Here is a 14801-nt window from a genome sequence, read left to right as displayed (position 1 = left end):
ATTTACAGTATTGTATATCTTAACTGTAAAATATAGAGTAATGTTCACAATACGTCTTTAAAATACAGTAACATACTGCATAAATGTCCTACAGTAAAATATAGTTCATATTACAGTAAAAACTGTGTAATTTAAAAAAATTGTTAACAGTGTATGTAAAACAAAACAGGTTTTGTTAGGAAAATAACAAAACAGTGTATTTATGTAAAACCTATGAAGCGGTCTATATTTAAGGGATAGTTAACTCAAAAATTATCATTCTGTTACCATTTACTCATCCTCCAAAGTGTTACAAACCTGTTTGAGTTTCTTTCTTCTGTTGAACACAAAAGAAATATATTCTGAAGAATGTTGGAAAAAAACAGCCATTGATTACCATAGTATTTTTAGTTTCTACAACAGATCTCAACAGCTGCTTTTTCCAACATTCTTCAGAATATCTTCTTTTGTGTTCAACAGAAGAATGAAATTCATTAAAGTTTAGAGCCACTTGAGTGTGAATAAATAAGTAAATGTTCATCTATTTAATGATATAGCAGCTTTCAGCAATGAAGGACACGAATAATCAGACTTTCCACAGTTCTTCAGTTTCAAATATATAATGTCTAAATTAGCTAAATAAATGTTATATCCATTTCTAGTTTAGTATTAGAAAAAAAATGCTGTTTGAGAACAATCCATAGGAAAACATTATTTATAGCATTGACTAAAATGTGTTTATGATTTAAAGAAAAACAACATCGGCATCTATGACCAATTTTACCTTCAAACATGCAAGTTTAGTTTCCGTACTGTGCCTCAGAGACATAAATATGCTTTTTTTCTGACCTCAAACTAGGTTTAACATCCTTTTAATGCAAAACTATGCCATAAAATATGAACAAACAAACAAAACACGGCTGAGAAAATGAAAACAAGTGAAGCAAGTAAACTGTGACTTTGTTTCAGAAAGGCCTACATCAATTATCACTGCGTTGAGACATTTTTTAATTAGTGTGGAAAATGAACTATTTATAGTGTGGTTTAATGATGTGAGTCCGGCTAAATCTCTATTGATTTTCTGGTGATATATACAGCTCTATTACAGAAACAACTGATTAAGGAGCTTCACACATCGCAAACATGGGATTCAAACCGCACAGGCTTGTAACGCATAAAGAATGACACACTTTTATTTCTTTGATCGAAATAACACATCAATGTTCTGTATGAAGATCACAAACAAAGATATTGACATTGAGCATTGTGAAATTAAATTATTCTGATTTAATATCAGAGCTGATTTTTATTATTTTAGATGAAGGCAGATATATATTAAAATGAATGTAGTATTCTATATAATATTTCACAACTGCTTAAAAAACTATTTTTCGTTAATATTAAATATGTATTAAATATAGTTTAATAATTAAACAATTTAATAAAAAATAAATGAAACAAACCACACTGAAAATGACAAAATGAATATAAATTATATATATATATATATATATATATATATATATATATATATATATATATATATATAAATTATATATGTGAATATATATATATATATATATGTGAATATATATATATATATATATGTAAAATATATATATATATATATATATATATATATATATATATATATATATATATATATATATATATATATATATATATATATATATATATATATATATATATGTGAATGAGCAATATCATACAAGTAGCAGTGCAATATGATACAGGTGGGAGGCGTGTGTTGGCACAAGGCTGCAGGTGTCCCACCAGTGGCGATATACAGGCACATCGCACTGCTACGAATGTGATATTGCATTCATACAACAGTTCGATGGCATAATCGTGTATATAAAAAAGAAAAAAATCAAACACAGAGTTTCAAAAACCTTTTGTAAGAGGAACTACTTTCTTCCGCCATTCATTCGCATCTGCAGCTGACATCAGAAAAGCAGAAACCGTTGCTAGTCACTTTAGAGCTAGTATTTGAATGATTCTCTAGCATAATGTCTAAAGTGATGACAAAACAGGTGATTTTGCTCACATTTTAAGATTATAAGGCTGAACGGCATAAGACGCCATCAGTCTACAGCAGGGGTCTCAAACTCAATTTACCTGGGGGCCACTGGAGGCGGAGTCCGAGTGAGGCTGGGCTGCATCAGGTTTTCCATAAGACATTAATAACATTAATAAATATTCATTTCTAATTTGTTTATTTTTTCATCTTATTTTGTGTTTAAACAATAAAGAGATTAGAGAAGATTGGAATTTTTTAACACAAATAACATGAAAAAAACAAACAAAAAAAATTTTTTATAAGAAAATCAATCAATCAGTAATGGTAATAATAATAATTAGATTTACTGTTATGTGCTTTGCTGTTGTTACAGGAAAAAGAAGCAACACTGTGTTGTTGTCATTTATCTTGGCTTCTTTCACATCATATAGAAATATATGTAATGTTTATTGTGTGAGGCACTGCAAATGCAATGCAAGTAGCGTGATGCAAATAATTGGTTCGGGTTACTGGGACTGCCGATGAAAAGGTGTCGACATGTGACTGCAGATAACTACATTGGCGGCACTGAGTTCCTTACTTTTCTTTTATCCAATCGTGTAAACATAAATTAGATTTCATTTGTCTGAGAAAGAGAGAAAGAGAGAGCACACATTACCTCTCTAAGTGCCATTTCAGTTCACTTCCAAGCGAAAAATTGTATTTAATCACTCACTCTGTCTAATCTTCAAGAAGAGCCCACAGTAGCTCTTCTGTCATGTTCTGTGGCTGACTTGACTCGTGTTGCTTCTGTCTACGCTATATTTATCCAGGCACATGAAAATAAGCTTGATTGCCTCTTTGCAATTTCGAAAATACAGATATTATTTAGGCAGGCCACTATGCCATTATTTAGTTTCACTGCTTACTGCGCGCGAAACAATAACCACCAACCAATGAGAATAATTGTTAGAATAAGAAAGATGATTGGCTGAAAATATTGCGCGAACACACAGTCCACGCAACCTTCGCATACACATTCTCTCTCTCTCTCACACACACACAGACACACACACACACACACTCACGCACACACACAGGTATTCACTGCGCAAAAGTATCCGTATCAATGAAATGATCCGTATCAATGAAAATAAATACCAGAAAGCAAAACATGAACATCTGACATGAAAATCTGACGCATGATCCTGCTCAAATTAAGCACTGATTTATTTACATTTATCAACGTCCCGCTGGGCAGCAACTTCAATAACTTATTTGAAGTGTTGCGAAAGAAGTGTGCTGGGACGAAGTCCAGCCGATGTCCCACCCCCGAGAGCCACATACCCCACCGTGATTGGTAGGTTCGTTCAGCTCCGTATACAACACTGTAAAGTGCCATCCATATTAAACTTGCGGGAAGCACTAACATTAAACTTTCAAATTAAGGCAAAGCCACAAACTATCGTGGGCCGCTAATTTGAGACCCCTGGTCTACAGAGATTTCCCAGTATTTCTTTGTTGCATTAGGGAGATCATAATATTAGTATAGTATAAATAAAGCACTACAACATACAAAAGAGAGAGATCGACTTTACCTGTATAATAATGATCTGATCAGGAGCAGTTTGAAATTATGCTGTTTTTCTCTTCTGACTTACTATACGGTCTCTGTCGCCATCTTGTAGATAAACATTGTCAATCATCTTTGTCAATCATCTCAGAAATTATAGATATTTTTAAATAGGCACTATCCTTATAAATAAACGGCATAGTAATCTGAACAACTACATTCTCCACTAAAAAGTACATTATGTTGTCCAACAGCAGCAATGTTTGTCAAACTGTAGAGTGTCCTCTGCTTGTCGCTGTATGTGGGTGGAGTAATACACAAGGGCGAAGATTTAAGATGCTGGACGAGTGCTGTTATTTGCACGGCTATCAGTCAGTCAGATTCAAGAACCAGACAGAACTGCTGTATGAATAAATATACACATACATACACGTATGGTTACATGTGTTATTAATTATAACATATTAAATATACATTTTATTTTTACTCAAAATGATTTCACTAAATATTTCTTATGATTTAAGAATTGAATGTGTACAGAACAAAATTGAAACGTACAAATAAGGAAAAAAACAAACAATGAGCCGTTTTTGTATATTTTTAAAAAAGAATTGACACCTGAGGTGGTCAGTTGTGCATTTATCTGAATTTAAAATACTTACTTTGAAATTTCCATCAGCCAATCAGAATCAAGTATCCGACAGCCCCTTGTATAAATAAAAACTATACTGCTATGTGTTTTGAATGCTAATGTAAAGCTTTTGCACATAGACAGCATTAAATAAATATACAAATAAGAAAAGAGTGACCTGTAAATTATGGAACTTATTTTGTTTTCCTGCCAGCTAAAATCTGCATTATACATAAATTAATAATGACTAAATTAAGCTATACTTCACAGAATGTTCAAACAACTAAAAATCTATCAAGTTGGCTGAAATAAAGTAGCTTTAAATAACAAATTCACTCACAATTAGAAAATGATTTAACTGGGAAAGGAAGTACCATAGGATCTGTTAGGAATCCTTTGTCGTTTGCCAAAAATAATTTCACCCACAGCTCCTAAAAGAGAAACACTGAGATGCAGAGAAAACCTGGACTTCAACTGCTAATAGAGATATGAATGAATCGCACAAACGTGAGAATAACATCACAGAGAAAAGGCTGAGTTTACCCAAAAGTCTGAATAAAACTTCATTCCACTCCAATAAAAGACACACAGATGCTCTCAGTCTGAGCCGTACCCATGTTAAACAGCAATTATCTCTTCACTCAAACATAGTTTACCTCAGCCTAGCCACTGCGAGCCTCAGCTCTAACGCTAAAGCTGTTTACATGGTGTCAACTGTGTGTGCAAAGTTACAACTTGAGGCTTTACACACCAAAGATGATCATTAAAACACTAACTATAAAGAAATGACAAGATTACACAAAAGTTTTGTGTGCAGGCGATGTCCGTAAAATTAACTAAAAACGCTGTATTCTGCATCCCAGGTGGCAATGTCCCAACACTACACACATGCGCAATTACAGTCCTGTGATTCACTATTGTCACTTTTATTGCCAAGTACTCGTGTTTGACACACATAATACACATAAACATGACATCAAAATCACATTTGCGTAGCTCCCCTTGTACACTGACTAAAATGGTTGTTAATATATTTATTTATTTATGTTTTAAGCCAGCACAAACTGGAGTTTGCTGTAGACTTACAGTATGATGATGCGTTTCTGGAATATTGAGTAAGGGGTGGGTTCTACTTCTGTTGTCAGAGAAGGATTGCCATATCAGAGTGAAAGCAAATGGTCAGGAATTGATTAAAGATTACTAAAACAAACTTTTGTAGACTTTTAAGACCAATAATGTGAAATCATCTTGGTTTCATGCGGACTTGCACTTTGAAGCAGTGCAAGTCCGCAAAATTCAAGGCCCCAAAAGACCACTGTCCTGTAAATGGACGTTTTTTATTTGCACTGATGTACATTAGTTATACTGTCTATTTTTCAGATGACAAAATGGTTTAAATCCTAATAGTGTGTTAGTTGTAACTGGCACTACATTTGCTCACGTTCTGCTGGTACAACGTGATTAACCCTATTAAACATAACATTGAAATCACATTTTATAACAAAATAAACGTCCTTAAGTCTTCTTTATTAGACTAAATAAACATTAAATGAATTTTGAACTTGAATTTTGCCGTTGTTGATACTGGATTTGGCAGATTTCTACAGTACACTCTCATCTAGTGTCTAGATGTCCTGGCTAGTGTAGATTTGAATCCAAAATTAATACAAATAAATAATCAAAAACCTTTAATCCACTTTTGATCCACACTTAGTTCTTTTCTTTTCATCATCAGTGTGGATAAAAAAACTCTATGAATATGATTGCTGAAAGATAAAGCTGTGCAAATGTCTTTTTTTAGACCATTAACACTTTTTTATAGAAAAAAAAATGTGATGTGGTTTCATTTCAGGAAAATATATATATATATAACAGCAGGATTTTATGGACAAAACTCACAATTTTGGTACTGGTGGTGGGAATGTATTAAACAACTATTCGACGTGTGACTTGGGGATAATTACCTTACATAAGTTGTTTGGTTTTAGAAAATGTGACTTGTGTTTGGGAAAATGTGGTAAGCAGAACCATATTTTGACAGTATTTTTTAACATTGGCTTTCTATAGCAAAATTATTATTCATTATTTTTATAAATAAAATATTTTGTGACTATAACTTAATTTGCACCCAGAAGAGATACATATTTCTAAAAATAGCAGTAAGGAAGGAAAACTTTGCAAATGCTCAAAGATGTTTAAAATACATTATTTTATGAAAAAATAACAATTAAAAAAAAGAAATGTACTGGTTTGTGTTCAGGGAGAGATTATTGAAAAAACTTTGTCCTGAAAATACTATAATTTTGTAATTAATTGTAATATTTATGTAATAATTGTAATAATAATTATTGCAATTATCAATTAAGCGCATAATAGTACTGTCTAATTGCGTTTAAAACACGTCGTGCCTTTTCACATATATTGAACATGAAAATGTGGATGAATAAAGTATAATGATCACATTTTTCTCACGAAAGTAAACATTTGCACAATTAAAATGAATGCATTTTGTTTTATATATTTTTATTATATTTTTTTCTCTCAATTTCTGTTTAACAGAGAGAATATTTTTTCAACACGTTTCTTAACATGATAATTTTAATAACTCATTTCTAATAAGTGTATCCTCTTATCTTTGCTATGATAAAAGTAAATAAAATTTGACTAGATATTTTTCAAGAAACTTCTACACAGCTTAAAGTAACATTTAAAGGCCTAACTAGGTTAATTAGGTTAACTAGGAAGGTTAGAGTAATTGTATAAGAATATAATATTACAGCAATATATTGATGAATAAAGGTGATTGTAAAAAAGAACAAATTGAGAAAGGTATGAGAAAATTTCAGTTCATGACTGTTTGCAATGCCATGTATGTTATGGGTCTATGTTATAAAAAGGAAATGCACAAATGGTGAATTAATACATAAAAGATGCCAAAAGAATGAAATATGTCTCATGTAAAAAGAAGAGATAAGTAGTTGGAGAATGACTGACGTATAATGTGTGTGGTAATGGGGTAAAAACAATAATAAGATTATAACAAGAATGATAATATAGATATAGATATAGAATAATAAGAACAGCCCTTCATCCCACTCCATTTCGACCATGATGAAATGTATTTTGCTTAAAGAATAGTTTTAAGTGTAGGATTTTTTTTCAAAATAAATCAAATCAAATAAGAAAAAAATCTAATATATGTTGTATGAAGAACCTATTTTGTAAGAAATACATGTCAATTTCCTTCATGTTTTTGAGTGATATTACGTAAAAAAAAATTTATTATATTCAATATTCAATTCCATTTATTCCAACAGGGTTAATTCATTCTGGTAAATCTGTATATGGAATTGAACATTCTCATAACTTTCATACAGTGTTATATTACAATAAATCTCCTCAGTAATACTGAAAAAAGTAATGGAGTTGAACCCAGACTGTGGTTGTGCTTGCGAGCGAGGGTGAGAGAAACACTCTTACCTGCAGTGAGTTGAGAAGACTAAAGATGTATGCGATGACCACGGAGAACGGCACCAGCACACCGCAAAGCCACGTCAGGCCCAGGATCGGCAACAGAACCAGCACAGCTTTCACAGCCGCCCTGAAACACACAAAATACACGCATAATCAGATTTGATAAGGCAGAATTAGCTGATTTATATCATGCGTACTTGTATTTACAAAGTCTCTCCGTAGATTTTTACACTGCGAAAAAGAGATTCCGGGGTTCATTCCCAGCACAGCGGGAGCTGCTGCTTATTCTCACATTGTGACAATTTCCACGCTAAATAGCTTTTAATTCTGTTTAGTGTAAAATTACCTCGCTAGTCAGGTAACCGCTAAAGCAAACCAGCTGCGGTGCGGATGGGCCCTGCCAAGCAGAGGAAACGTGTGTTTGATTTTCCTTGGGTTTGACCAGCGGCTTTCAAGCGTCACATTGATATTTCTGCAAACACAGAGGCCTCAGCGACTGCTGCCGGAGGTCGAAACACTGGGGACGGATGGCAGCTTAATTTGCGTTGTGGTTATTTACGGTCTCAAGGAGACGCTGAATCTATAAACTAACAGGGGGATCTGTATAAACAGCTGCTTTTAAAAATATATAACAGTTTAAGATTTGTGTAAAAAAAAATCCAACCTGTCAATTTTGAGATTTTAGAAACACTTTTTAATAAAATGCTTAATGTAAACATCCAAAATACCCTTTTAAGTGTATTTTGTTGCTCTTAATCGATTTGTGTTTGTTGGTTTTAAGCACAATGTTTATTTTGATTGTTTAGTTCTCAAAATAATATTTTTTTAATCCTGTGATAAAATCAGTAACATGTTTAAATCTATAAATCTGAATTCCGAAAAGCTTTGTTCATACATAATTTGCCTGATAAAATATTGTAAAAAAATAACTTGTGAAAAAAAATTTTCTTGTGAAATTTTCTCATTTTATTTTATGAATTATGGAGTGATTCAAAAACAGATTTCCCAAATCTACTCTGTAAAAACTTTTCATTCTAATATGTAAAAAAAACATTCAAAGACAGGTTTTTGTGAAAGAAATGCATGCAAATGAGCACATATTTAATTAATTGATGCCTCATTTGCATATTTAAATATAACATTATTAAAAATTTGTTCTAAAAGAATTCTTATAATAATTAATCAACTGAGAAAGTACTATTATTTTTATTTTTTTACTGTTCACCTGCAGTTTCTTACCTTAAAGTAGCAAAAAAAAAAACTTTACATTTGATGTTGAAAGAAGCTGTAATGTGCAAATTAATGATTTTAATGAAAAGCCAGAATGGGTGAGGATCAATTTAACTCGGAAACAGCCAAACACGAGCTCAGCTGTCAAAGGGTGCCTCCATGTGGTGAAGCGTAAGACAAAAAAACAGTCTAATGGAGCACTGAGGAATGAGCTAATGAGGATAGCGTGTGTTAATATGAAAGGAAGAGAGCCGTCTTGCCTGATCTGCTCAGAGATTTGCTCTTCAGGGCTGTTATTGAGGGCCATCATTAAAGATCTCCTCTTGGCGGTGGCGATGGTGATCACTACTACGCGGGTCAGAATCATGATGTTCACCTGAAACACACAAAAGCAAAGAATAAATAATTAACACATAATATACAAGTGAATTCAAAATTATCTGCCCTCCTGTTTTGTTTTTTTCAAATATTTCCCAAATTATGTTTAACAGAGCAAGGGATTTTTAAAAGTAATATTTTTCTTCTTATTTGTTTTATTTCGGCTGGAATAAAAGCAGTTTTTAATTTTTTAATCCATTTTAAGGTCATTATTATTAGCCCCTGCGTACTTGGTTCCGGGTCCGTGACATCATTTACTTCCACATTCTTTAAATTTTAAAGGTCCGTACTGGCACAATACCCCTATAAGTGGATCTGTTCTCTCATCAGTTGGAATATTATAACTTTTGCATAGATTATGATCAAGACATTTTTCTTTTTCCTATGATTACTGACATGTGCAGGAACCAACAAAATGAATTTCAGCAACCTAGACCACACAGAACCTAAAAAGGTACACTTTCAAATTTGAGTTTACAAAACTTTTTGTAACCTTTTTTGGAGGGGTTTATTATAAAACAGACAACATATAGAATTATCTGAATCACTTTTAACAGTGTTTTATGAAAATTCAAAGGGTTTTCTTTGAAATTATACCAAACATTTGCTTTTACACCTCTGCATGTCGATTTGGGAAGCTTTTGAATTTGGGTAGGCAAAATCCTGGCGGAAACCCCAAAATAGCACTTGACTTTAAGAATATTTTTTCGAAGGCCTACAGAACAAACCGTCAATATACAATAACTTGCCTAATTACCCTAACCTGCCTAGTTAACTTAATTAACCCTAGTTAAGCCTTCAAATGTCACTTTAAGCTGAATACTAGTGTCTTGAAAAATATCTAGTCAAATATTACGTACTGTCATCATGACAAAGATAATAGAAATCAGTCATTAGATATTAGTCAGTTAAACTATTACATTTAGAAATGTGTTGAAATTGTAAAAATATATTACAGGGAGGTTAATAATTCATGAGGGCTATTAATTCTGACTTCAACAGCATATGTTATAGACATGAATACTCAAATTATAATAAACATGCATACAGTTATTTCTAAGTATAATGAACAGTAAATATATGCAAGCATGCATATAGTGTATTAAAGTATATAATGTACTAAAGCAATGTAAATTACACACATATTTAAATACACATATTTACATTTATATTTATTATTATTATTATTATATAAAGCAATTAATCAGAATAATATACTATAAATATTATTATAGATGACATACACACAATAACAGCATGTGTTACTTTATAAACATGTCTGTGTTTCTGCATGAAAGCTATCACAACAAATAAAATCCTAAATAAAAGTTTGTATTTTCATAATATACGTGTGTGTATGTGTGTGAACTGTGTATATCGACTTATATATATACAATATATACAAACATAACATTCAAAAATGCACAAAGCAAAAATATTAATATATAATTTGTATTATTTACAGTTGAAGACAAAATTATTAGCCCTCCTGTGAAACTTTAATTCTTTTTTTCAAACATTGTTCCAAGCACTGTTTAACGGAGAGATGTTTTTCAAGACATTTTAAAGATAATAGTTTTAATCAGAAATTTCTAAATCACTGATTTTTTTTGTCTTTGCCATGATGACAGTCCGTAATATTTTACAAGACACTAGGTTAATTAGGTTAAGTTTGGTTAATTAAGCAAGTCATTGGGCAACAGTAGTTTGTTCTGTAGATAATCAAAATATTTTATGGAGCTTATAATAAACTGCTTTAAAAATTAAAACAATACTTTCTCCTTAAGAAAAAAAATATATTATAGGAAATACTGTGAAAAAAATATGATAATCAATACTGTGAAAATTTTCCTTGCTCCGTTAAACATCACTTAAAAAAATCACTTGAAAAAGAATAAAACGTTCACAATAATACATTGTATTACAACTGTATATATGGATATTTATATATAAATATGAATAAAAAACAATATATACACGAATGTGTGTATTTACATAATCTTAAAAAAATACACCCTAAACACACATTATTTTGGATATGATTAACCACTAAATAATTCATTTTAGCATTTGTAAAGTGTGAAACAGTGATAACAGAAGTAGGGGCACACCATAATAATGAAGATGACGGGTCCTGCGAAGCCCCATATGACGCCGTTCTGAACACTGAGCCAGCAGTGACCGTCAGCAGTGTATTTCCCAGAGGCAGAGGCCAGTGTGATGGTGACAATCAGCACTGGCAGACCTGTCAAACAACATACATTTCTATATTACACATGACTGACTGTGACAGGAAAAAAATTAAACAAAAATAAACCAAACTGCATTTGGAAATGAGTGACGCTGCAGTTTACAGAGCCATTGTTTAATTACTTTGATCCTCATTATGATCAGTATATCTGCTGTTATTGCACTGTTTAACAGTCTTTGATGTCCCTAAAGTGTGTGTGTGAAATTTCAGCTCAAAATACATCACAGATCATTGTTTAAAACTCTTAGAAACTGCCATTTATAAGCTTCGATCATAATTGTGCCTTTTGGTGACTGTCACTTTAAATTCAAATGTGCTGGCAGCAAGAGGGTGGAGCTACAAATGTCAGTACTTCAGTGTGATTGTCACTAATGGGCGGGGCTCTCCTCCTCTGAGGACATGTACAATGGGAGAATGTTAATCAAAGTGTTTCTGCAGACTATATTTATGAAGTCTGATTATAAAAAATGAAATTAATTCATTTGTATCATTAGAAGCTGGTTATATTCACACGCTGTTGCAACACAACTGTGTCAAAAACCATTATAAAAGTGATTTTTGCATATGAGGTAACCTTTAAGACATTTTCATTAAGTGTTTTTTTTTCAGTCTAACGTAAAGAAAACAATCAAAGTAGTTCACATAAAAAAAATTCTAAAATCCAAATTTGCGCTTCTTGTTTTTATATTTATATAGTAGTTATTTTTGTAACCAATGTATCTGCACAATTCATTACTCATAATCTTTTATCGAATACCATAACCTTTCCTGCTCCCTTAAAGCAATTTTTCTTCCCTTCTGGTCACATGGAATACCTTTAGGGCAGGGCTATCAGAGTCTCGCTTTCATCCATTCGTCAATATTCCTCCATTTCTAACCAATCCAATAGGTTCCCAAAAGAGTGGATGGACACCACGATCTGGGTAAAAATAGATTAACTCAGCTTCCATTTATTACTAGTTTATTGTCGTTTGACTGGGCGGCCTTCTTTGAAATGCCTCTCAGACATGCAAGCGCAGGTACTATCTCTCTGAATATGGAAACATCAAATTCCTCAAAAGTGTTTGCCAAGCTCACGTTTAAATTTCATATTTGGAATCACCTATGAAATCTAAAAGTCTTATTAATTTTCTTTATAATTTCATTTTTTCAGGTTGACTGAGGTGATGTCAAGAGTGTTCTATAGTCTGTGTAAAGAAACCAGTTGTCATGCAACGTTAGCCCTGCCTCCTAGTTCTTCTGAATGGCTCACTGCTTTAAAACTGACATTGAGGAGCGGTGCTGCGTGTAAAAGTTGACACGGGGTGCTGTGAAAGACACAAAGCACAAGCTTAATAGTGACGCACGTCTATTAAGTGTGTTGTTTACATATAAAAACCATTACAAGTAGTGCATTAGAATAGAAAATGTGTCCTTAAAGGGCACCTATGGTGAAAAATCTACTTTTTAAGCTGTTTGGACAGACATATGTGCATTTATAGTGTATAGACCGTCATATTGGGGTGATATAAACACAGTCCTTTTTTTTCAATTTAGCAACATAAAAAACGGTGAACCAATTGGAGCGGTTTTCAGATCTACCGCAACTTTATGTAGGAGTGCGGTCCCCCCGCCCACCGAATTGATTGACAGCTGCAAGTATTAACATGTGCCGGTAGTCACATGTATAATCATATAAACAAGACCAGATGCGCGCAAAGCAACCGGGAATAAAAGGTGTGTTCAGTTCGTTAGGATCATCAATCATCATCAAATGTGATCAAGAGTAAGTTTCACATGTTGAAAATGTTTTAAAACAGTGCACGTGTGTAATAAATTATAGCGATTTAGCTTAGCTTTACTTCATCAGCACAGCCGCGTGTCAGAACAATTATAAAGGGAGTAGCTTCAGTCCCGGTTTGTGGACGTTAAATCAGGTTTATTTTGTACATTAATATAAGAGATATCCATACAGCAGTGGAGATTAGCCTGTATCCTGTCACATTTGCGTGCAAAAAGAGTGCAAAGCTAAACGGGCGCTCTGTCTGTCTGTGTGTGTGTCTACTGCGGTGTGTGTGTGCGCGTGAACTTTTTGTGACCCTGCCATGCAACTGCACAATAAATATTAATTGGTAAAGTTCTTACTGAAGTATTTCTCACAAACGCTACGTGAGATCTGCTTCCTTTAAGTCTGTCTGTTGTCTGACCCAGCCGAGGGAGGAGATTAAGGCACGCAGAAAGGCACGTAGAAACGGTGGGCGGAGAGGACTAGCCTTAAAGAAGCAGTACACCAAAACCGCCACCCAGTGAAAAACTGTATAAATAGGAATTTAATAAAAGGTATAATAAAAAACCTGATGGGTGTTTTGAGCTGAAACTTTACACACACTTTCTGGAGACACAAAAGACTTATATTAAATCTGAAAAAAGGGCTAAACTAGGTGCCCTTTAAGTGTTTCTTTTGTCCATTTTATCAATGTGTGTTTGTAGATTTTAGTTACAACTTTTAAAGGCTGTTGTGGGATTTTTTCATATATCTCCACTTCAGCAACACTCACACCAAACTGCACAGTTTTATTCATATCTGTATTCTGAAGGTTTTTACTCAGAGATTTGTTCATACATAATTTGCCTGATTACATGCAATGTTTAATTCTACCAAAAACTTCTAAAAAAGTGTTTTTCTGGATATTTGCAGTATTTATGATTTAAAGAGTGATAAAAATATCACCTCAGCAAAAACCCTTAAAAAAAAGAAAAAACGTATTTTGAATCTGTTCCTCCAATGTTAAGATTTTTTTATGCAAATTAGTACATATTTCATTTAAACGATAGTTAATTTCCATATTTAAACACGATTTTAGTAAATTCATAATACTGATACAAGTTGGTCATTCCTTATTTAATCAATCTGGTGAGTATGTTGATAAATATTAGTTTTAAAAAAAAATAAAAGTTTTTTTTTGTTTAATGAAACGTGTTTTCATCTTTGTCAAGTATAAAGTACATTCTCTATCAGATCAACAGGTTTCCAGCATAGCTATACCATCAAACCCAACCAGTAACTCAGTAGACTGTAACATTACCCCAGCCAATCAGGTAGTAGTATTTCATGTGGCGGTCTTCACTCAGATTAACGCTCACTACTTTGCTCCAGAGCAGCAGGCCTTCGACCAGCATCCAGCTGAAGGCAGCCATGAAGAACAGATGCATCAGAGCTGCCACAAGCATACAGGCCACCTACAGGGCAAAGGTCAGAGAGCAGACGCTCAGGGGTCAGCAGGTC

The 14801-nt window shown here is 33.0% G+C and overlaps 1 protein-coding gene across 1 annotated transcript in view; it reads right to left on the bottom strand.

Moving 5' to 3' along the window:
* LOC130216579 (adhesion G-protein coupled receptor D2) overlaps window positions 1-14801 on the bottom strand; it is a 146101-nt gene that overhangs the window by 115985 nt on the left and 15315 nt on the right. The window contains exons 17-20 of the mRNA XM_056448474.1: window positions 14602-14755; window positions 11397-11530; window positions 9168-9283; window positions 7684-7804 (exon numbers count right to left, since the gene is read on the bottom strand). Of these exons, the coding sequence (XP_056304449.1) occupies window positions 7684-7804; window positions 9168-9283; window positions 11397-11530; window positions 14602-14755 (525 nt within the window). The remainder of the gene's footprint in view (window positions 1-7683; window positions 7805-9167; window positions 9284-11396; window positions 11531-14601; window positions 14756-14801) is intronic.

The sequence above is a fragment of the Danio aesculapii genome, chromosome 22, assembly GCF_903798145.1.
Source record: "Danio aesculapii chromosome 22, fDanAes4.1, whole genome shotgun sequence".
Classification (NCBI taxonomy): domain Eukaryota; kingdom Metazoa; phylum Chordata; class Actinopteri; order Cypriniformes; family Danionidae; genus Danio; species Danio aesculapii.
Note: the sequence above shows the minus strand (reverse complement) of the source record. Positions and strands in the feature narration are given on the sequence as shown.